The following is a 24,749-nucleotide window of genomic DNA, read 5'->3' as shown; positions in this document are numbered from 1 at the left end:
ATCTGATCGTTTTTATTTCTTTGACAGCTGATAGGGAGTTGGGGTGGAGAAACAAATGGGTGTTTTCTTTCCTATAACTGACTAAAATGAAATGAGCCTGTACAATTTCATGCTATATGGGCAGATAAGGTAATATTATTAACAAGACTGATTTTTCCAACTTGCGACAAGAAAGTACCCATCCACTGGTGCTCCCCGCCATTTTGCCTGCATCACTGGTGGAGAGGAACTTCTTTTATGGTTGAACAGAGCCTGACTCTGGCTGTAGCATTTGATTTTAAACAAAATGACACCAGGCCTGTTGATAAATAAAGGTCAGCCTAAGGTAGGTGGAAATAAGGTACACTTGGAAAGAAAAAAGAACGAATCTTGAAAAAAAGGTTTTTTTTGTGTGTGTGTGCGTGTTTTTTTTTTTTTTTAACAGCTAAAGAAATCTCCAGTTCCCATTAATTCAAACATACTGCCTTGTTTTTACTTTGCTTTAAGTAAAACCATAAGCGTTTGTTATTTCAAGCATTACGTTTTGGACACCAAAGTATGTGAAACTTGTGAGAAGCACTGGAAGACCAAGAAGACACAGGAAGTTCAAGGCAAGACAGCCTTTAGCATTCCATGATGGCAGCATGGAAATAGGACGTTTGCTCTTCATTATTTAAAGAGTCTTTTAAAAAGTCAAATGGGAAAGGAAGCAATGCAGGGATCTTTTGATTCCTTTTGGCTTTGGCCAAGAAAATGGAATTACTGAAAAAAATCTAACCTTCTATAAAATAACTGCTGTTAGGAGGCTTTGCAGTAGGTTAAATACTATAAAAATCATGGAGGAGAAAATAAAATTAATTATTGGACAGGAGCAAGTTGGGTGAGTTTACACAGACTTTTATCTCAATGGTGGAACATGGCATCAGAATCACTTCTGTTACCTCAGGTGACCAGCCGTTGTGTTAAGGCAAAAGCAAGGCATTCTCTTCCCCTCTGGTTTCTGGATACAAACCAAGCACCATAGTTCTCAAATTGCCTTTGTTGACTCCTGACCTTTTTATAAAACTCAGCTCAACTCGCTTTCCCCAAGAACCCATTCCCGGTGGTAGATTTCCATGCACAAGCTCTCCTCCGGCTGCTTTCCTGCATTCTGACTCCTGAGTGAGCCCAGGAAGAGCCAGGAGTGCCAGAGTCCTCCAGGCAACGCGCAGGGTCACAACTGTCGTCTTTTCTTTGGCGGGCTCTTTATTCCTATCTTATTTTAAGTCCTGGAGTCATCAGGGTAATGAAGGGCCTGCCCTAAACAGTGGACAGCATGGTGGAGGTGAAGATCTGTTGTAAAATCTGGGGGATGTCCTTGGTATCCATGGCAACGAAGGACCGGCCAGCTGGTAAAGTTCTCTGAAGCCTGCCCGGATGGAAAGGGAAAGAAAAATTACCATTGCAAATGGGGGCTCCCCTTCTACTTCCTGCCCCCCGTAACCACAGCATCCAAAGGAAGTTTTTACTTTCTAATACCTTGCCCCTGCCTACCAGGGAATGGGTTCTCAGCAGGCAATGAAAGGCTTGGAAGGGCCACAGAACGGAGGGAGGGAGGCACACTGAAAGCAGTGAACCAAAAGAAAGCTCTTTTCAGTGAGAAAATCAGTTAATTTGAAAAGAAGTTTCCTTCCTTTTATTACTGTCATTTCCCGGTATTCCCTTGGCAGAACAGAGCCCGAGGGACGAATCTGGGATTAGCTCACCTGGGTCCAGCAAATACGTGGACCTCACCCTGTGCTTCTAAGTGCTTTCCCTGCCTTAGAACACAGGCCTGGAAAAACACTGCCCAGCCAAACCCAGGTGGTTCTTTCTCTCTCTCTCTCTCTTTTTTTTTGGGCCTCACATCACGCAGTGTGAAGGGCAGTTTGGCTCGCGCAGTTCCAGCTCTGATGACACCAAGGTTATCTAGGCTTCTGATAATTCTTTTAAATGGCGATTTATCATCTGGAACAAAGGGCCATTTCTGAAAGCAATGAAAGTACAAGACACAGTTCTATCCAGAAGAACGCCTCCTTTCACTATGCCAACAAAGTTTGGTTTTGGAATGACATTTCATAAAAGTCAACCATCCTGTGTCGTATCATACATTTGGCATGCTGGGTAGACCAGCTAATTCTGCAACATATCTTTTGCCAGTGGATGTTGGACCATTTCCCTAGGAAACCACAAGGGTATTATTGTACTTTAAGTATTCAAACAGGATCTGTTCACTAGAAAGACAAAATAGCTATTTCAGCTCAACCAGTATTTGCTGAACTTGCTGTCTGTTTAATACTGGGCTGGTCCTGAAAGAAATCTTGGTGGAAAAGGCATGGCTTGCATTCGAGAACATGAACATTCTAGAAGATGCTAAAATATCAACCTGAGAAAAATGCAGTCAGTTGTATAAACTGACAGTAATGACATGAAACTAAGGCAATTCTTAAGCTTATTCTGCAATCCTGCAGTGGCAAAGGGAAAAGAAAAGATGCCAGCTCTTTGGAAGCTAAAACGTGTCCTAGTCTATACAGGACTCTGTATCTCAGAGTGTGACAGGTAAAAGACAGGAAGAACAAAAAGCTATGTGTTCTGGGCAGGAATGTTATTTTTGGGGGGTGGGGGAGCTCTACTTTCATGTGTGTTTTCTGCTTCATACAACTATTTCAAGTGGAGAAAAATCACAAGTTCTTTCTGCTTATAATTCAAAAAGATAAATGTTGGTGTGTTTGAGAAATCAGAGTGTTTCCAGATCTCTCCTTTCAGTTCATCCACAGTGGGATTTGTTATCTGACCATAAACTTCTCTAGTGAATATTCAACACGTTCAGTATAGCGTCTTACTATATATTCTTTCTTTTTTAAAATTATTTTTATTCACATAGAATGTATTATTTGCCCCAGGGGTACAGGTCTGTGAATCCTCAGGCTTATACATTTCACAGCACTCACCATAGCCCACTTATTCTGTCTTACATTGTCTCCCAGTGCTTCACCTGCCTGTCTCCTCAGTGAGAAGGGACAAATACACATATAAGGGGGGATATCTAAGATAGATAGATATCTATATATTATCCGTGCATGTCTACCCATGCGTATTTATGTGTATGTCTCTCTGTGTCTATATACATGTATATACTATATATATATATACACACACACACACACATTTTCTTTATCATTTATATACACATTTTATAGACACACATACATATATACCAACTCTCATACTGGGAAAAGGTTGTTACTTGGATATGATGTTTGCGACTTTGAATATGATTTGAACATGAAATCATATTCGGAGTAACTGAACTGATTAGAACTGAGCTTGAGACCTCAATGTTAAGTGCCAAATATATAAAACATTGTCTAATTTATTAGTGGGCAAATCAATTTGTTAATTATTCTATTGTTGGTTTAAATAGAAGATAAAAAATAATTTATTATTGCTCATCCAAACATAAGAGAGGGCGCTCTTTCCTCTCAACTGAACCACCAGCCCCTCGAGGGTAGCAGCCCTACTGGGTACTCTTCCCTCTGCTCGCCTCCCCGCCACTGCCCCTCATGACACCGATCCCATGAGATGGCATGTGTCAGGCAGGTATTCAAGCGTCTCTCTGTTTGTCCTTTGCCGTATCCCGAGGTGGCCCTTACCTGGTTGCTTGATCACCTAAAGATCCAATGAAAATGGCAAAAGCATTTACTTGAGGGTTGCTTGTCAGGATCTGGGCAAACCTGGCAGGATGTATTCCGTATCGTGACAGGTTTGCATCACTTAAGACAATGACGAAGTACTCGTCGGCTTCTTCTTTGACAATCTCCTTGATGGCATGTTCTGTTCCCTCTAAAGTGTGGTCCCCACTCATGCAGAACTGAGCATGGGCATGCATTGTCTGGGAGGAAGAGACGGCACAGAAGCCACGTAAGAAACTTTGTAAACAAACATCATGAGATTTCCATTAATCAGGAGAACGCACAAATACCGATTATTACACTTGAACAGGAAATATCTAAGTGAGTTCTATTTAATTTGCACCTCAGAGTGACAACAGCACACAGTGATATTCATATGTGGTTAAGACTTTTGTTAGAAACAGGAAATGTTCCCAGACTCCCCCAGCAGCCACTTAAAGCAAAAAAATCTAAGAAAACATCAAACTTGGCATCTTTCTCTCTCTCTCTCTCTCTCTCTCTCACACACACACACACACACACACCGTGGTAGGCAGAATTCCACAGTGGTTCCTAAGATTCCCACCCCCTGGTATACACAGCCTGCATAGTCCTCTCCCCTTAAAGGTGGGCAAGACCTGTGAACAGACATGACACAGGAGAAAAATGAGGAATGGGTTGAATTCCTAATAAAGTTGTAACACTAAGCACCACACTTACAACAACAGCTATGGAGGAAATTTACTTTAAACTCGTGGTGTGTATGTGTTTCTACTGTAGCTCTAGGTATATGAAATTGAATTTATCATCAGAAGATACTAAGGACATAAAATTGGGGTTGGAGAGTTCTCTAAACAGGGTCATTATTTTTCTTTAACTGAAATGTGTAGGGGCTGAGCAGAACTGCAGAGGGTATAGGAGGGGACCCAGGCTGTAGAATACGGATATAATCCCAAGTACACTGAGAATCTGTAGGGAACAAAGTTGAAAATTTGTAGGGTGGAGAAAAGGATTTCAGGTGTGATGAATGTTTTCCCAGTTTAATGCCTGAATATGATGAGTGTTTTCCCAGTTTAATGCCTGAATATGCCTGTAAAACAGGAAGCCTTTTTCTTTCCTGTAACTCCTGCAGCCTCAATGAACCTTTTCAGTGATCAGCTGATACTTTACCTAATCTGGTAGAAGTTTTCACAACAGAGAGGTGACTTAATGTATTTACCTTCAGAATTTCTAGTCTTTGCTTATTGTCCTTGGGCATTTTGTTAAGTGGAACTAGACCAATGTTGTAGCCGTCTCCGGAGTGTCCAACGATGTCATACTATAGACGAGAGAATCAGAGAGTTAACAGAAGAACTGTCACCAGACCTGTAAGCCTCCGACTCTCTGGGCAGCCACTAGACATAAGGGCTCCACGGACAGCCCCAGACAGGTCCAGAGAGACGGATGTGTGTTTATCCACAAAAGCAGACAAACTCCAGGCTCCTTCACTTCCGGTCTACCCTCTTCTGTGCTTTCTGCCCCAACAGGAGGTAGAAAGTATGACGAGAGCTTTGGGCGCTACCAAGAATTCCATTCTTCTTCTTCTTCTTTTTTTTTTTTTAAGATTTTATTTATTTATTTGACAGACAGAGATCACAAGCAGGCAGAGAGAGAGGAGGAAGCAGGCTCCCCGCTGAGCAGAGAGCCCGATGCGGGGCTCGATCCCAGAACCCTGAGATCATGACCTGAGCCGAAGGCAGCGGCTTAACCCACTGAGCCACCCAGGTGCTCCAAGAATTCCATTCTTAACTCTCAGGGGAGAGTTCAAAAAAATCACACACACACACACACACACACACACACACACAGTGGTAGGCAGAATTCCAAGGTAGCACCCAGGATTCCTGCCCCCCAGCATACACGGCCTGTATAATCCTTTCCCCTTAAGTGTTAAGTGAGGGCAGCACCTATGAATATGATAGGATGTTGCTTGTGATTATTTATTTTATGTGGCAAAGAGGATTCTGCAGATGTAATTAAGCCTGCTAACCAATCAACTTTGAGTTCATCAAAAAGGGAGATTATCTGGGTGGGCCTAACTTAATCATATAAGCCCTAAAGAGCAGAATGTTTTTTCCAGCTGGTAGTAGAAGGGAAAGACAGAGAGGCTTGAAGTATGGGGGGATGGACCATGTGAGAATTATCTGTGGCTGAGATGGGGAGGGGAGAAGATGGGGATCTAGGAATGACCCTGGCTAACAGCCAGCAAGGAAACTGGGACCTCAATCCTACAATGACAAGGAACTGAACTCTGCCAACAATCCAAATGGGCTTGACAGCAGAGCCTCTAGGTCGGAAGCCCAGTCTGACTGACATCCTGATTCCAGCCTTAGGAGATCCTGAGCCGAGAACCCAGCTGAGTCTTCCCAGACTCCCAAACTCCAGAACCAGGACCTGATAAACGGGTGTTGCTTTCAGACGCTATGTTTGCATTTACCTGTCACACAGCGATAGAAAACACGTGGCCTTTTTTCCCTGAAGGCAAAAGTGAAATGTATTCACCACAGAAATCACAGAAAAGCATAAAAAAGAAAGTAAAAATTATCCAAGATCCCATTAGTCAGAGATAACATCTGTTAATGTTTTGTTGTGTAAGTTTCGAGGCTTTTATTTCCTTTCAATGTATGCGTAAGAGGTTGTACACTCACTCACACACACACACACACACACACACACACACATTCACATCTACAGCAACAGAACTTTCAACTGAAATGGATAACGTTCACCATGTGGGTTTTATAATCTGCTTTTGTACTCTAGTGTATGACATATATTTTTTGAATTTAGGAAATACCTTCTTAATTCTCTGTCTCACAATGCATATGAGAAAAGGCCAGTGCTGAGTGGGGTGCAGCATTTTTATGGAATCTGGAAAGAAGTTTGGGACCTTGAAGCAACTCTAACTGGAGCAAGGTGGTTTTTAACTCTTGACTCTGCTCCCAAATTCCCCTCTCCTCTGCCATCTCCCTCTAAGAATGTTCATGATGCTGATGTGAAAGTTAGAAGAGACTTCAGGGTATCTGGGCCAACTGGGCATATGCAAAGAAAACTCTTGAGTGTGGGCAAAGATTTTCGGGAGTATTGGGAATCCCACAGAGGGACAAAATGCCCAAGATTCACTGCTTTCTATTGCCGAACTGACCGCCCACCAACAGCTGTCTTCTGAACACCTAGCATGTGCAAAATATGACTCTAGGTGCTGTAGGGGAATGCAGTAGTTTCCTTTCATGTCTATTCCTTTTTAACTGCTGAGTTCTTTGAGGCCATGCCTTATTCATCTCTGAATTTTAGTATCTGTGAGTGTGCCTGGTGTGTTTATTGCAAAGATGCAATCACATTGGGGCAATAAGAAGTTTTCCTTTCCCATGTGGGCTACATTCTTTTACAAATAATCTGTTTGGAAGCTGGAATGCATTTTTCCCCACCATGTGATAAATGGTGGTTAGTCCAAGCTAGCTGACAAAAAACCCCGTACTGGAACCAAAACCATTGTATTTAAAATACAAGAAGTAGACAAATTCCCATTGAAATAATTTTGTGCAAAAAAGAGGGAGTCAGAAGGCAAGCTGAGTTCGTTGTGGAGCGTGCTGGAGTTGTGCATTTGGGGAGGCATGAGAGTGGAAGTCAAGTTCATCGAGTCAGAGATGTGGCTGTCCTCCCCGGAGGCAGACATGTCTGCCAAGGGCAAATGCACAGAGAGAGGAGGGCAAAGGACCCCTTTGACTGAACCCTGGGCAGTATCCTCCTCAGTGGGTGGAAGAAGGACACTGAGCTGAGTGGAGAAGACAGGGGAAGCAGCACTTGGTGAAGTAGGATAAGGAGACAGCCGTGGGGAGACTGTATGTAGGGTCTCAGGGAGGGGTTTGCAACTGTGCTGAATTACACTAACCACAGCCTTCCCAGAGAAATGTGACTAGTGACCTCTGGGCCTTAGAATCAACAGCGACCTCTGTGGGGAAAAGATCAGTGAAAAGTTTGTGGGATAAGAAAGAATAAGGAAACAGCATCTAGAAGGAGTGTTGGGGGACAGTTGTCTGTGCATTTTGTGGGCGGCAGAAAGGGTGTCATGGGGAAGGAGCTCAGAGTCACAGTCGGGCTCTAGTTTAGATAAGGAGGGAGGACACTCCCTTTTCTGAGACTGAAAAAAGGGAGAAAGAATGCGAATGGACAGAGATTTAAGTGTATAATTGGAAGGGACAGGTATACGAATGAAAGCCCACGTAAGATATCTAAATATTTAAAAACTATCTATCAGGCTACAGATCATTAAATAAGATCGTTCTACTCTCCTTCTTTGATTGATAAATACAGATTATAATTACCTGGAGAGCTAGGACTCCTTAAATTCTGTGCAAGAACAGGGTGGTGTGGGCGGCACTGGCCCCTGGCTCACAGCCCAGGCCCTTCCCTTGCTGGACTTGGCTCTGTCCCATTCTGTGAGGTGTCTCCTCAGCACATGCGTGCATACCTAGCTCTCTCACAGCCACACGCCATCATCGCCCTCAGGCCCAGGTGTTCACAACATTGGCTAGTCTGCCCTAAGAAGACAGACCTGCGAAAGGGACCCGCGTAGGCCCTGGAAGCAGGCTTGGGCTCATCTTAGTTTTCTTGGGGAATCCCCGAAACCAGGAGCATGACTGGAAAATTGGCTCTAACTGAACATACCCGACTGGCCCCACAGATTCTTCACTTCATGGGAGGGGTATGGTCAGAGAAGAACAAGAGTAGGATCTTGCACAGGGGCTGGAACAATATTCTAGGCTTGGTTTTAATATTTTTTTTAATTAATACTAAAGATGATACAAAAGAATTGAAGAGAAACTGACCAATACCTTAAAAAAGCTTGATAGCAAATGCTTTTTAGGGATGTAATAAATTCCACATGTGAAAAAAATATCTCCTTAGGATAGTTTGCTATCAGTCTGTGAAAAGGTAACAGAATTTGAACCCTAAAAGCTGCACAGCTCTTGACAGTGGCTAACTGCTGTACTTCAGTAGGCACCTAAGGTCCCCGCCTTCAGCACCAGCATTGGCCCGGATGTGGAGGAAGCCTGCCTGATTCCTCCGTAGACGCATGCTCGAGGCCCTATCAAGTCTGATGGGACAGTGGTCATGGCAGGAACTGTCTCAAGCCAAGAATAAAGTTGTCCTGAGAAGGTGCCAGGCAGGCTGGCTTTTGTTAGGAGCCTGGTGAAGTCATCTGTTTGGGCGGGATCTTACACAGGAGGGGAGAAGATCAGTTCCTCGAAACTGAAGTGGGTTTCTCTTATTTGGCTGAGGCAAGAGGGCTATAAATGTATTAGACTTTTCCCTCCCTATTAACTGAAGGTTGAAATTCTTCCTAATCAGATGACTGTGGATAAGCCTCTACGAATATGTATCTGACCATGTGGTCTGCTCACGGGGCTGATGTAACTGGTTACCATGAGGAAAAGAGCTGGTTATTAAACAAAGAGCAGCCAAAGGAGCTGCTGGAAGGTCTTTATCAAAAACAGATACTGGTTGATTAAATACTTCAGAAACATTTTAGTAACTATCCATCTATCATTTGACTGACTGATCTAACTACCTACCATTTAATTATTTGCCCAGGAGAAGAAAGCATACTATACTTTTTCACACAAGTGAGATAAAGATAGGTGAATTACCCATCTCTCTTTCTTCCTCCCTCCCTTCTTCCCTTTCTTCCTTCTTCCCCCCTCACCCCCCTTCCTTTCTTTCTTTATGGTAAGAAAAGTGCTATTTGCAGAAGGATCCATTTGCAGAAGGATCCGCCTTTGTCTGTGCTGGGTTAGCACTGCAAAGGCAGAAAAGACACACCTAAAGAATAGGATGAGGCTTATAAAATGGTTTGCAGGCTCTGGTTCTCATTTTCCAGACAGGCTTGGGGATTATTCTGCGCCCAAAGTAAATAAAATGCTTGAGAGGAATCCAAAGTACGTCCAAATGTGGACCGTTCCCCGGTGTTACTGTAGATCTTTTTAAGCTTCCATTAAGACCAATACTTCTATGTCGTAATTATCTAGTATCTGCTCTCCAAGGACCCCAGCGCGTTTCACAGAGAGAAATTTGCTAATCCTCAAGACTGTCTGGGCTAAAGGAAAGAAGTACAGAAACTCATTCATTTCCCTTCTCTATCCCCTGATCCTGCCATTCCCCCTCCCCACCCCTGTCTGGCTCCTGCTGTGATCACGGTTGAATCAGACTGGCCAGGCTCAAGCACACTCTGCATGTGGAAGATCGCAGAGTCATTAAATAAGAGCCTCACCGTCATTATCAAACCCCCTAATGTTTAGATGTAAACATCAAACCCTTTTTGAGCAGCTCAAAATCTATATCGTCATGATTTCTCTACTTCTCAAGGTCTCCCCTGAGTCCTTGTAGAGTCTTGCTTTTAGCACACACACATAAATAATAAACCACAGTAGTAAGGGAACAGCCTCAATGAGAGAAGGCCAATTTTAATACTTCTTTGCTTTAGAAGCCTGCTTAAATGCCCTTTTGCTGTATTTTCTTTTGAGAATCTCATTCATTTAGAGAAAGGTGTAACAAATGAAAACAAATGCTGAGTTTCAGTCCAAGTCACATTTATCACCAAGTAATAAGAAGGCGGATTTGTGATACGGAGACTGCAAAGAAATCTCAGCTTAGAATCAAGAGCTATTAGCATTTTTAAAAAAGATTTTATTTGAGAGAGAGAGAGAGAAAGAGTAAGAGAGAGAAAGTGCATGAGAGAGGAGAGGCTCCGAAGGAGAAGCAAACTCCCTGCTGATACACTGCTTCATCCCAGTGCTCCGAGGATCAGGATCTGTGACCTGAGCTGAAGGCAGATGCTTAACCGACTGAGCCACCCAGGCATCCCTAGCATTTTTTTTTAATGAGTAAGATTTATGTTTAGGTTTCTATGGAGAAGGATAATCATCTGCTAACTTTAGGAAAGGCTATGCTTTATTACACATCCACATTATAACTAGGTATGAGACAGCGTCTGAGGCTATTTCCGAAGACCGACGATGTGTGAAATTCTCATCTCCTTCTAGAAATCCAACTTACCATTCTAAGATGGCACCACTGACAGTGGGTAGCAAAGGCTTAGGAGATGAATATGTGATTTCAAAAGTCAAGAGAAGTGCCAACAGAATCCTAAGGTGTTAGTTAGCCAATAAGCTACAGTAGCTAGTTAACCTTCCATCGTATCACAGAAGTCAACGTAAAAACAGTGATGACCTGAAGGTCAAGGATTCTAGACTTAGCTCTGATGTTAATAAGCTTTCTGACCTAGGGCAAGTCACTTTTTCTAAATCTTGTTTCTACCTTATAAATGATGCTGGTATAGATGACCTCTAGCATTATATGCTTTTAAGTTACTTAACCTCTCTGACAAATAGGAATAATTTCTGTTTTATCTAACCTCACAGGGTCACTGCAAGTATAGAGCAATACATTTAATGAGTAGAAGGTCAATGTATTGTAAGGGCCTGTTCAGCCAGAGCAGCCCCACCCCGGTTGAACTGCCATTTTGTTGTAAAACTTAAATTGACATTGCCCCCCCCCCACCCCAACCGGGGAACTTACTTAATTAAAAGCAAGTCCGGGAAGCCAGTCCCAGGTAACAAAGTCCAAATACAAGGATGGGTCAGGCCAGGTGGAGGTATTCAATCAGTGGGGGCGCATACTGTCTCCTAGCTACCAAGGAGTATGCTCCCCGCCCCCGCCCTTTGGGAGCCTTTTGGCGCCAATCCTAACCAAGCTGTGATAGGCTGGTTCAAATGTCTACTAGGGTAAATTGTAATTCAGTTGGTCACCTAGCATTACTGTGGAGTTTCCTGTGTGTGCTACAATCTCATTGGCCACCTGTGTGTGGCCAGGCCCAACCACATGGCCTTTGCTTTATAAAAGTTCGTCTGGAAAGCAGGGAGGGGTCATCCTCCCTGTAGGGGCGCCCCGATCGGTCTCTTTGATGGTCGGTCTGATTCCTGATGCTTGGCGCGAAATAAAGCTTTGCTTGACCTTCGCTTTGTATCAGTCTCGCTCCTTTAATCACGGACCCGTTATTGGGGTACCCAATTTTTGGGACACCCAACAGTATACTTCTTCATAGTTTATAAACTGCTTCTATATATCTCATCTCATCTGGATTCTCTTCACAACCTTTGGGGTGGGTATTCTTTACCTCATTTCACAGATGAAGAAATGAATGCCCGGAGAGATGAGCAGCATTTCCTAAGGTCAGAAATTGAGTGTTGGCAGAGGTGGGAGCCGAACCCAGGTGCCCTGACTCTAAATCCAATGTCTTTACCATAGAGAAATAAATAATCATTCCCCAGCTGTTCCCCTCCCTATCATCCCCCCTACCCCCAACCTCTTTGGTCAATATTTCTACCACAACAATGGAGTCCATTCTGAATTCCTTCACATTGAATTGACCCAGAGAACTCTGCACACCCTTCTTTGGTCTTATCGCCAAGTTGCAATAAGAATTTATTCAAAGCCTAAGCATGATAAGATGACCAGTTTCTATTTCCAAATGTGTGAAACATTCCTGAGGCATCGGAAGAAGGTTCATTATGGACACTGAGCTAAGTTGTTGATAGAAGGAATTTTCTCAGCAGGTGCCAGTTTGTGAGTCATATCTTTTCATATCCTTCTGAGAATTAGCCCAGCCTTTTTGACCAAGATATCTTTGAGAAAAGTCATGCCTATTACACCTCACATGAATGATGAGGTGCTAAGGGGAGGAAAAGACAGAGCCTTTTATGTAAACGGTACATTTGCTCCTGAATCACAGCTTTGTCAAAATACTGACTAGGCAGAAATAAAATGGCTGCAAAAAACCAGGGATAAAACATCCACTAAGGGCCCTGAAGTGGCAGTCTGAAGTCCTGGCTTTTTACCACGGAGCTGTGGGACCTTGGGCAAAGGACTTAACCTCTCTGGATCTTGATTTTCTCTTTTGTAAAACAAAGAGGTTAGTGAAAATGATTGCTAACACCCCTCCTGCTCCCAAGGTTCTATAAAGATACAATGGTTTAGTCTAGAAACAGAATGAAAAAGTCTGCTTCACGTACTCATAGGAAAATCTGTGCCTTGCTTTCTCTTGTCAAAGGAATGAGTCACCTAAATGTACCTGAGGATTGATGAAGTCTTTTCTAAAAAGAAAGGCCTCAGAGTCTTACAAGAAATAACAATCCAATTTGGCTCTAGAAGAGCAGTTTTCTAACTGTTTAAAATATTTTTAAACAGTGGAAGTCTTTCTCCAAATGAAATATTGCACAAAAGCCCAGATTATGAAACATCCTGCAAAATCAATATAAGTGGAATTGCTGGGATGGAAGGGGAAGGGGTTAAAAGTCCCGTCCACCCACCATCGCTCCCCAGCACCCTCCAAGGGTTCCTTGTTACTCCGTTAGGAAACCGTGGCCTTAGAATATGATTTATTTTCCACAAAAACGATAAATCTGAGGACTTGTTTTCAAAGTGCAACTTCTCGGTAACTAAACAAATCTGTTTTCCAGTGTGTCGCTACTTGAGTGCTCTGAGGAGAAACAGTAATCTAACTTTTGATGAGGTAGAGTACTTTGAAGGAAAAACAAAAACAAAAACAAAGGCATTAAGAGCTTTTAGAAAAGGAAGTCTACTTTAAGGTTCCAGTGAGAACATTCTCAGGGGCTTGTAAAAATCCCAAGGAACAAACTGGAATGAAGATAAAGGCAAAAAATGCTTCTGGACTTCAATAAAGCGGTTCACACAACTGTTACCATTGCTCTGTTCACTTCGGTGTTTCAGTGCTCTGTGAACATTAACAATTTTGTTGATTATAAGATTAGAGGAGTTTATAACGATTATTAGCAAATAATGCTATTCCTGTCTGAAGAGACTGACCATAAATGCTGTCCCTGAGAATAACTGAATGCAGCTGGTAGACCAATTATGAGAAACTTAAAGCTCCAGATGGCTCTGAAATGTGTCCTGCCACGGCATTACCTTTTCTTCTCGGTGATTCTTACTTGAGGGTCCTTGTGGTTTGGCACGGACCATGCTAAGATGGAACAGAAAGTGGAGGCGGACTCCCAGTGAGCCTCCTGGATCTGGACTATAATGACCCAGAGCTGTGGAGCTGAGCCCGAGCCAAACAAGACACACAGAGACGCCAAGAGAGAGGTTTTGGGGAAGAGCCCAGATCACTGGGCCAGGCCGGTGGCTTCTGAAGGTTTCAAAGCAAATACAGACTGGACACCTTGACAAAGGAGGGAAAACTGGAGGCGGCCAACATTGAGAGCCATCTGGAACTGAGGAAGGGGGAGTCTCAGAGCACACTGCTAATTCTTTAAGATACCACATGTGATGGCCTCCTGGGCTACAGAATATAAATTTTTCACTAGGAACTCCTGAAACTGTCATTTGCCTGTGCATCATTTTATATTTGCTGGGAAAGTTGCATACTTTCATTTGCTATTCCTAGGCCTCACGTTTTTCTCACAAATGAGAATGTGAACGCACAGAGGAAGGGAGCTGAAGGTGATCATGGGCGCACAGATACAGAAGCGGGGGAATGGGGCATGCTGGATGTACACGCATCAAATATCTCTGAGAAGATACCACAAAAAAGTCCACTCACAGCGGCCACCACTGCAGGGGGCCGCGGGAGCTGAGGTCTCACTCTCACTCTTCTACGCATGTTTAATTACATGTTTAGTTACAAAAAACGCTCTCACAGAATGTCAATAGGCTTCATCCCACCACCTTCTCACCGCTGACAAAGGACACCGGGGAGCCCCAGCAGAGACTGGGGAGCCAGTGGGCACTCAAAATCACAGACATGTTGGCAGGGGTGGTGAGATTATTATATGAAGTCTCCAGAGCACCCAGGGTCAGGGGAGGGGGCGGGGCAAAGCCTGTCGGGGGTTCTGAAAACACAGGGAATAGTGGCACAAGGTGAAAGGCTCCGTGAGGAAACAGCTCGATGAATCCAGGATGAAGGACATGCCGCCAGACAACTGATCTGAACTCTCATGAGAGCCCCCATCCTGAGAAGCCAAGAGGGCAGTGGCAGGCGAGGTGGGCTAATAAGACACTGCAACCAAGAAACAAGTGTGGGCTTTCACTGGATCCTCGATTTTGTGTGTGTGTGTGTGTGTGTGTGTGTTGCGGAGAGACCAACTGGAAAAGACAGTTCTGGGAAACACGTATCGTGGTGAGCACAGAGAAATGTAAGGAACTGCTGAATATTTTCCGTGCTGGAATATAACCCTGCGGGTTCACTATGCTTCCAGAAAAAAGACCCCTGAGATAGCTGGGGAAAGTGAATTTGGATTGGATGCTAGAAGTATTACAAAATCACTGGTAAGTTTCTCAGGTGTGATAATGGTATTGAGGTTGTGTTGGAGAACGTCCTCACTGTTAGGAGAAGCATAATCAAAGATTTGGAGGTAAAGCATTATAACATTTAGGGTTTCCTTTCAAATGATTCAGAAGAAGGAAGAATATATATTTAGAGAGAAACATGAAGCAAATGAGGGAAAATACCAACAATTGGCGAATGTAGCAAAGGCACATGGGTGTTCATATTACTGTTCTTTCAACTTTTCTGTAGGTACACATGTCTTCCAAAATAAAAAAGTTGGGAAATAAAGGGGAAATTTTAAAAACAAAATAAAAAGTACCAGAAAGGGAAAACGAACAGAAGGGGAGTCCTGGCCCTATCCTACTGTCTCCAACCAGCCTTCTGACTTTGGGAAAAGTCCTTCATGTTCCTGGGTCTTGGTTTCCTGTGTGAGGAACAAGGCAATTGAGTAAATGACCTAGGAAAGCTGTCCCGTTCTGAAGTCCATGGACACAGTGAGGAATTTGCAGGAAGGCGACTCCTGTGCCTTTCCCGTCCTGCCTCTCCCCAGGCCTCCATGTCCTTGCCCAAAAACTGCTTTTCCTCAAAGAGCTTGTTTTGTGAAGTCTTAATGTCTTTTCCTTTTGTTGGAAAGATGTGAATGCACTGGAGACTTTCTGTGCTCTTACAAAAGTTCTAAAGGAACTGTAGTGAATGTAAGGGGTATGTTTGTAAGTATGAGAAAATGCACAAACCCCAAACAATTACAGTGCTGTCTATTAAGAATCTAATAGCATAAAAAAAAAAAACCCAAATATATTTCAAACTTTGAAGAAGTTTATCTTACCTTGGTGTCTTGCTATAATTTCTTGCTCTAAATAGTGACTGGATTTGGTAATAATTTATCTTATCAGAGTAACTTATGGTTATCTTCTCAGTGTATCTGTGATTTTACTGATAAAGACTGAGGAAATGGTTTGTACTGTGGTGGGAATCAAAGACTATCAGCAAAATACTACTTTGGGGGTGATACCCCGGGTGGGGGGATGTCTGGAGAGGAGGGCGCTCTGCTCGTGCCTCTGTGACCACATGTCTCTCTCTAATCTTCGATTTCTGTGTCCCCCTCATTAGGCTCTCAGCTCACAGATGGCAGGAAACTTGGCACCTGGCAGAGTACTCTGCTCTTAGCAAGTGCAAAATCTAGGTTAGTCATTTTATGGAAATCCAGTACGTCATATGGCAACAACTTGTAATTGTCAATTAGAAACAAAGCAAAACAACATCTGGGACATGTTCATTTCCGTGTGTGTGTGTATGTGTGTGTGTGTGTTTTGGTGCAGTATGTCCAGTCTCATTAACAGTTGTTCCAAACAACAGACTTTTCATAGTGAGAACTGGACAAATCTCGATCTCTCTGTACACTCTGCCGTGTGAGATGGAAGGAAATATTCAGCGTGTCCCATGATAACCATGCCATCTCCCTGCAGGCTGTGGGAATGACTCTTTGAACCTCCTATTAGCTTTGCCACCTTCTGCCTTCTGTTTAATTCTTTACCCAGTGCCGGGGAGCTGTGTCCATCGATCTCCTGGTGAACTCCTAAAAAAAATCTTTCTAAAAACTTAGAAGAAGTAATTTCACCTATAAGAGCAGTCCTGTTCTCAAAGGCACAGAAATCCTCTTTCTAACTGGAAATTTTATTCTAGATAATATGAACACATATGCCAATTTTATAATTTTTATTTATTTTTTTTAAAAGATTTTATTTATTTATTTGATAGAGAGAGAGACACAGACGGAGAGAGGGAATACAAGCAGGCGAAGTGGGAGAGGGAAAAGCGGGCTTCCAGCTGAGCAGGAAGCCTGATGTGGGGCTCGATCCCAGCACTCTGAGATCATGACCTGAGCCAAAGGCAGACGCCTAACGACTGAGCCATCCAGGTGCCCCAGGTATGGCAATTTTAATAGTGATGTGTTTGCTACCATCTATAATGGAGCAACATCTCCATATAACTCAGAGGAAGCTGAGGAACACAGACCTTCATGATTCACACAAGAGGCAGTTGGGCTGATGCCAATATTAGCAGAACCCAAGGGTTTTAAAGCATTTATTGAGATTCATGCGGTTGTGATGGATGGATGTTTAACCATCCTCTCTCTGGTCATCCATGGTCCAAGAGATTTAGGAATTATACTCAACCTCCTACTACAAAGGATCTAAAATATTTTCAAGAAAACCATAAAAAATAAAAAAGTAAAAAATCAAAATAAAGAGAAACTTATATCTGAAGGGACAGAGGGTCAAGGGAAGGAAAAGGCTGAATACCAGGGCACAAGCCACAGGCCGTAAAGCTGTCATCACTGGTCTTTGAGTTTGGCTCTGAGTTTCTGGCAACTAAAACCACATGGGAATCTCGGATAGTTCAATGGTGTTCAGGAATCACAGGGGGAAACAGAAATGCAACCCCGTTCTTTGAGGGAAGCAAAGCTGCTCCCTACATGGAAAGTCCATGTTCTATCTGTATTTGCATTCTGCCCCTGTACAGAGTCTGGTAACCCACTCCCTGGGCAAAGCCACCTTTTCCTACCACTTTATTTGAAGAGGAATCTCTCATGCAGAGCTTCATACAAGGGATCCTTGGAGGCCTGGAGCTCTAAAACAGGCTTCCAGTAAATGACGTGATAGGTTCCATCAATATGTTTCTATCATAACATGCAGGCATGTCTCAGGACATCGATCGTATGGGTGGGATGTTGAGCTAAATAATGATCTATGATTGCCTATGTCTGCAGGACACAGGTGATTCTGAATACGATCTAGAATACCAATGGCTACACCATGGACCTGCTACATGTGTCAGCACATACACCATTTCTCTCTGCCGCACTTTTGATATTAACCACATAGCATGTGATGTGTCATCTGCTCTGGTCAAGGCCAGAGGGCAGGTAGTTAAGAGGGGACTGCTGGGCTCACCTTGGGTGGTCACCTGGTTATGGGGCATCCTTCTCCACATTCTGACCTCTGAAGGAGGACACCGAGCAAACCGAGCAACCACAGAATGGACGTAGTTTAAATGGGAGACTGCATTTCTCCCAGGGTTGCTGTCTTCATTGTTGGGGGTCCTCTGTTACTGTGTAATCCTTGCCCACATGGAAAGACACAGCAAGGCTGAGAATAATGCTCTTTGAGTGTGTCCTCAAACCTTGGGATGCTGTCTGCTTGACGACGGGGCAAGAATGGGGTGTGGCGGTAACTGTGATGAGGAGGGAGGCTCTGAGAAATTTGGGGAAGAGACTTGTGGTGTCTCTCTATGCCCCCCCCCTTTTAAAAAGATTTTATTTATTTATCTGACAGAGAGAAAGATCACAAGTAGCAGAGAGGCAGCCAGAGAGAGAGGGGGAAGCAGGCTCCCTGCTGCACAGACAGCCCGATGCGGAGCTCGATCCTAGGACCCTGAGATCATGACCCAAGCGAAGGCAGAGGCTTAACCCACTGAGCCACGCAGGCACCCCTCTATGCCTATTTTTTATGACTAACATCACACACTAGTATAGGGCAGTGCTGTCTTCTGGAGTCATCAGTCCTTTAAATTGTATTGGTCTTTTAAATCATTTTCCTGATAATTATGGCAGATAAAATAAAAGGTTCTCTTTCGCTATGCTGATAAGTGAGCTGATGAGGAGAGGATTTTTGTGCACATCATGCCCTAACTGGGGGGGGACTCTTGGGCAGATGTGGTCAGTGACGCCTCTCATCAGTCTTGGTCATGCCATACCTTGAACTTCTCCTCATAGTTCTCGAAGGCTTCCATGACCATACACACGGCCTCCATCGAGCGCTCCAGCCGTCCATCCACCCCGTTAAAGCGGTACATGCTGCCAGACACATCGACCACCAGGCGCAGGCGCTTGGGTTTCTGTTGGGGGCTGCCCAGCTGAGCGGGGGAACAACAGAACAGCCTTGTGAACCAGAAAACCACCCCTGGTTGCTGTTGCGAGGGGCCCATAAAAGCCCCAGAGTGCCAGCCGTGGGGCAGGCCGATCGGCTGGGGGCTCGGTGGGGCGCAAGGCTGACCTGGCAGGTGGAAAGGATTGTATTTCAGTAAACGGGATTGCAAACTCAGGCTGGTAGTTGGGGCCATATGGGAAAGATTTTCCTTTCGAATACGGTCCTTTCAAGGCCTAACCTCAGCTAGTAAAACTGCCTTACCGAGGTTATTATTCTTAAAAATAATAATCTGGAAAGATAGAAACCCCAACATGTCATTTTCATGTCATGCCTCGGAGTCAGTTACACTAGCAAGATTGAGTTATTCTGGAAGGCCACATCGATTTTACTCCTACCTGTTATGTAGCAACCTGCAAATCATTTTTCCACAAAGCCCGCCAGTAATGTCAGATTCCTAAAACAAGGCTATGGGAGAGGGGGGTCTGGCGAAGAACTGAGGGAATATGTTTCCTCAGTATCTTCTGTTATTAGTAAGCTTTCATGTTTCTCTTCCTTGCAGTTCCTGCATTACTACTCCTCGTTACTCTTCTTGGCCGTTAAAGCATGAAAGTGGCATCCAACCACACTTGAGCGACAAACGTCAATTAAAATGTGAAAATCTTTCGAGTTTCAGTTTGATTCTGGACTCATGCCTGCCAGTTTGCAGAATTAAAAACAAAAATATGTTTGTCAGCTTTACTTACAGGAAAAAAGGAAGAGGAAAATTTCCAGATTATTCTGTCATTATACACTCACTGACATGCATGAAAGCTAATGAGCATGGTCAGTAGTTTTCAAAACACAGAGTGGGTATTAGAGGGCAAAATTCAATATATTTCTTTAAAAACTTGCTGAGTCTGTCTAAACGAAAAATAGTGCCACATATGCTTCCATGACCACTCGCAATTCAGATATATCTGAACACGGCTGTTGACCATGATGAGTCAGTAAAGAACGTAGTTGTTTACTCGTGCCAATGACACAGAAGTGAGTACTGCCCAAATTACCAAAAGATCCTTTCTGAATAAACATCTAAATGGAGCAAGTGACTGCCATTCCCCACCAGTCACCGCACCCCCAGCTCTCAGCAGCTGCTTGGCAATTCTGGTTATTCTGGGACACAGAAGATCATAGAGCCCTCCAAGAGGAGAGATGCAATATTTCACCTACTGCCATTTTGTGTTTGCCCCTCTGTTGTAGACATTTTAATATCAGGGCTGTCTAAAGCTTTACATACTGTGGTTGGAACTACTGAAGGGAGAGTTTCTTATTTTCTAAAATTTTCTTCAGGTATAGGATGCACAGACCTTTAAAGTCACAGGACAGTAGAAGGCCACCAAGATTGCTCTAGAGCACTGGGTGCCTTCCATTTCCCTTCCAGGGGCAGACCTGCTCTGTGTCCTAGGAGCTGACCTGCGTGGACAACATCAGCCTCTCTCTCAGCTTTTAGCTTCTGGTGGAGTCTGCGGATGGGAGGCCCTGTCAGGAGATCAGGTTGCCATAATCAGGGTTTATGGTGTTTTGATAAAGATGGCAACTCAAGAAAGCATTTGTCTGTAACGAGGGCTGGACTCTACAGACCGGAGGCTACTCGTGCACCATTACTTACTTGTGGTTCCAGCTCGCCCCGGCGTTTGTAGATGGCTTTTTCTCCAATCAGCCCATCAACGATCTTGGCATCATCTAGTTCTCCTGTAGCTTGGTGTCTTAGCCACTGTCTTTCTTTACCTTTAGCCTACAATGACACACACACACATACACAAATTCTTATTTTAATGACTTCTGGAGGGTACCTGACACACTTTCTGCATGAAAAACAGGAAACACACCCAGGATCTTTTCAAGTAAGTGATGTTTCTGCATGAACACAGTTTCATTGATGGACTGGTTTCTGCTCTGCCGATAAAGAATGTCCTTTGGGTAGATTTCATCTGTTTTAATCATTTTAACACAGGGAATGATAAAATGAGCCCATTTAAAGCACATGAAATGGGAAAGCAGTATGCAAATGAGCCCTTGGAGAGATGTGCACAGCCCAGAAATGCAGTGGTGATACATTTCTTATGCATCTTCTGTCACAGTACTTCTGGCGAATGCCTTAGGTAACAAAAAATCAGCTTGAACTTGTTAACATTGTCTGTAGGCACAGAGAAAATGCGATCTTCAGAACTCTTCCTTTTGGAAAAAGAATTTGTTCTTTGAGTTCTCTGCGATTGATGGTGCAATTGGAAACAGCTGAAAGTAATAGTTCATGAACGTGTTGCGTCCCCCATGACCCTCTGATGAGATATCGTCTGAATTACTTTCCCAAAGGTATTGCCACATGATATAATGACTTATTAACTATGCCAGGTGGACCAAGATGGTAGTTAAGAACAGTGGAGAAGGACAATATCCCAAATCAAGGCACGAGTCTGTTATAGCCAACGACTATATTTACATTAGGAAGTAGGAGGAATAGCTAAAATATCTTCATGCTTGCAAACAAGAGTGGTAGTTAAGATCAGAGAGCCTGGTTCCCATCCTCTCTTCACCATGATCAGATATATGACCTCAAGCAAGTTACTTAATCTGTCTGCATTTCAGTGTCAACTCTAGAAGAAAGGTAACACTAGTTCCAACTTTGAGTTTTTGTGAAGAGTAAATGAGATGCTACATTAGCTGAGGAAGAGCCTGGAAATCCATGTCAGCTGTTACCATAATCATCGTCGTCATCATCATCATCATCATCGAGACACATTATGGACAACTAAGCCCAGATGAATTTAAGCACACTTCCATCACCGTTACAGGTAGAGTTTAAGGAGGTAGCTTAATGACAGTACTGTCACTGAAAATACGAAGCCAAACTTTAGGCAGCCGGGACCAACCACTACGCAAAGAAGCTCTAGACACTCTAACTCTAGGCAGGACCACCTATATTAATTTCTTATTCCTGATACCCTTGCTGCAAACAGGTGCAAAATCCCCTCATTTGAATACAAATATATTAATGTGAGCGTGAAACAGAGACACTCCTAAGCCACCAGCATAAAGAGCTTACATTTGGTGGGCAATTAATTCCAGGAATTAGTTTAGGTGTGCCCCTTAGATCTATGTTCTTCCCTAATATGTGTTTTTGGTGAGAACACCATAACCTTATAGGAAAATGGGATTTATTGGCACATAGCTCATTGAGCTCTTGAAACTCTCTGAGACAGGTATACAGCTACAGGTGGTAGGAGGAAGGGGTGAGCAGAGTCTTCTAGAATCCTTTCCTACCGGACTACGGATCAGACAGACAAGCCTGACAACACAACGCTGGCCTTCTCAGGCTCCCTCCTCTGCAACAGTGATTGGGACCTGGCTCCTCTTTCCTCTTCCCCATTAGTCCTGAGGTCTGGAGTGGATCATTCTTCAGGTTTTCAGGATGCTTTATGCGGGGAGATGCATTTGGGGGCAAACACTGAGGTACCTTTTGATCCTGAGATTCTTGATCCTTGGAGATACCAAACCCCAGAGCACTGGTTTCTAATGCCTTTCATAGATGAGGACAGACCCTCACAGACCAGTCTAGACTGGGAAAATAAGTACCACAGAAAGTACAAGAGAATGGGGTAGCAATAGTTAGCTGTCATCAAAGTGGCACTTAGAGCTGGGTTTAAGAGGAAGATGGGATTACAACAGAAACAAGATTACGTGACATGTCACAGAACAGCTGTGTCACTGTTACCATTAAGCCTAAATTTTTGAAGTTTCATCAATGCGTTGACAAGGCAATGACACTGAAGAAGTTCAAGGGAAACTGTTCAGTTTCCAGTGATATGTAATTCAACTAAGTATAATATGGAACTTTCAGTTCAACAAAATAGGAAATGGAGAGTGCATCACAGTTTCCGATAAGGCTAGAAAGTACATATAAGTCCTAAAGGATTCAAAGAGGTCTGAATCATGAGCATGGGTTATTAAAAAACAAACAAAAAAAGCACTATGTCACTTTGTAGCTCCTCCCTGTTTTACTTTCTTTATCCTTATCACTGTTTACAAATGTCTGATTTACCTCTTTTTCTCTATTATCTATCTGTTCCATTAGAAAGTCAGACTTATGGGGTAAGAGCCCTTCCATAACTGCAGCATCTAGAACAGTGCTTCATACGAAGTTGGTGTTTGATAAAAATTACTGAAACTTGATTGCTACTATAAAACATTACGTGATAATCATATAAAAGCATGTCCATACAGTATTATCTCAATGTATATGTACCTACATTATATACATGCAAGGAAAAATATGTGGGAGAAAATGAAAATATTAATAGTCATGGTTATTTTGGGGTTGTGATTTATGGGTGATATTGTTTTCTTCCCTTAATTTCTGTATTTTCCAATTTCCTCCCTCCCTTCCTCCCTCCCTCCCTCCTTCCCTTCTTCCCTTCCTCCCTTCTGTTCAAGAGAGTAGGAGAGCACATGCATATGCACGAGCTGGGGATGGGGGGAGGGAGAGAGAGAGAGGGAGAGAATCTCAAGCAGACTCCCATGTCGAGTGCGGATCCCAGCACGGGGCTCAATCCCATGACCTTGAGATGATCATGACTTGAGCTGAAATCAAGAGTTGGATCGTTAACCAACTGTACTACCCAGGCACCCCTTCAGTTTTCATATAATGAACTCATGACTTTTAAAACCTGAAACAAAAGTAAGTTTTTTTTTTTCTCAAAAGGACTTAAAAATATCCTTTTATATTTTTATGAAATATGCCTTTGAGACGAGCTTGGAGAGCAAGGCTTCTCAAACTTCAATGTGTATACAAATAACTTAGGGATCTTGATAAAATGCAGTGTTTAATTTGGTAGTTTTTGTTCAGTAGGTTTGTTAACAACTGGTCCAAGAGCACTGTGGAATTCTTTTGCTAATAATTAGTGAAAATGGTCCCCTTTTAGAGGACCCTCTTTTTAGGGGACCCTCTTTTTAGGGGACCTATTATTGCCCATGGTAGGGAGGCTGCAGAATTGTAAAATGCTTACTTTTCCTTTAGAATATTATATTTGTCTGCTGTCTCTGGATTCACCATCATGGAAGAAACTAGGGATTTTAGGTCTTGATTTTCTTATGCCAATGTTGCTTCTTTTCCTAGATATAATTATCATTCCTCAAGGTGCTCTCTAGATTGAAGACAATTTCCAGTATGTGTGCCAACTGAAGGAAAAGAATTTAGAAAAATTTAGGGTGAGAGTGAGGGAAGGAATCTGCTTTTTCCAATAAGTCTGCTCTGCCTTTCTTCCTTTTTTTGGATGAACTTTTAAAATGGAAGTACAACATACTTGTAAGTCAGGTGCATACATCTGAAGTGCAGAGCTCTGTGACCTTTAGAAGTGAACACCCCAACGTAACCACCTATACCTCCACAGCGCCCCCAGGGCTCCTTCTGGAATTTCCCACTTCTGCCAGCAGGGCTTAGGTTCTCCTGGCTTTGGACTTCATAGAAATGGTGTCACGCAGCATGTGCTCTTCTGTGTCTGGCTTCTCTGGCTACACATGGCTGCTGTCAGGTTAGGTTACCTGTGCTGCTATGTGCGGCAGTTCTTTAATTTTCGCTCGCTGCTGTAGTGATAGCTAATCCTACGATTTGGTCACAATTTATCCACTCTACAATGGCGCTGTTTCCGCTCTGGGGCTATGAAGAATAATGGCACCAGGAGTGCCATTTTCCAATAAATCTGCCACCTGAGCACGTCTCTTGGAGCAGAT

General features: G+C 43.4%; 1 protein-coding gene across 1 annotated transcript in view; it reads right to left on the bottom strand.

The window, feature by feature from the left end:
• Nucleotides 1-398: 398 nt before the first annotated feature.
• The window catches only part of LOC111147002 (von Willebrand factor A domain containing 8), a 335,372-nt gene continuing 311,021 nt past the window's right edge, over nt 399-24,749 (bottom strand). The window contains exons 41-45 of the mRNA XM_022502835.1: nt 20,632-20,757; nt 18,811-18,969; nt 4,888-4,986; nt 3,651-3,889; nt 399-1,387 (exon numbers count right to left, since the gene is read on the bottom strand). Of these exons, the coding sequence (XP_022358543.1) occupies nt 1,279-1,387; nt 3,651-3,889; nt 4,888-4,986; nt 18,811-18,969; nt 20,632-20,757 (732 nt within the window). The 3' untranslated portion in view covers nt 399-1,278. The remainder of the gene's footprint in view (nt 1,388-3,650; nt 3,890-4,887; nt 4,987-18,810; nt 18,970-20,631; nt 20,758-24,749) is intronic.

This window comes from Enhydra lutris, unplaced genomic scaffold, assembly GCF_002288905.1.
Source record: "Enhydra lutris kenyoni isolate GAN:26980312 unplaced genomic scaffold, ASM228890v2 scaffoldscaffold15, whole genome shotgun sequence".
Taxonomy (NCBI): Eukaryota; Metazoa; Chordata; class Mammalia; order Carnivora; family Mustelidae; genus Enhydra; species Enhydra lutris.
This window is presented reverse-complemented; position numbering and strand designations above follow the sequence as displayed.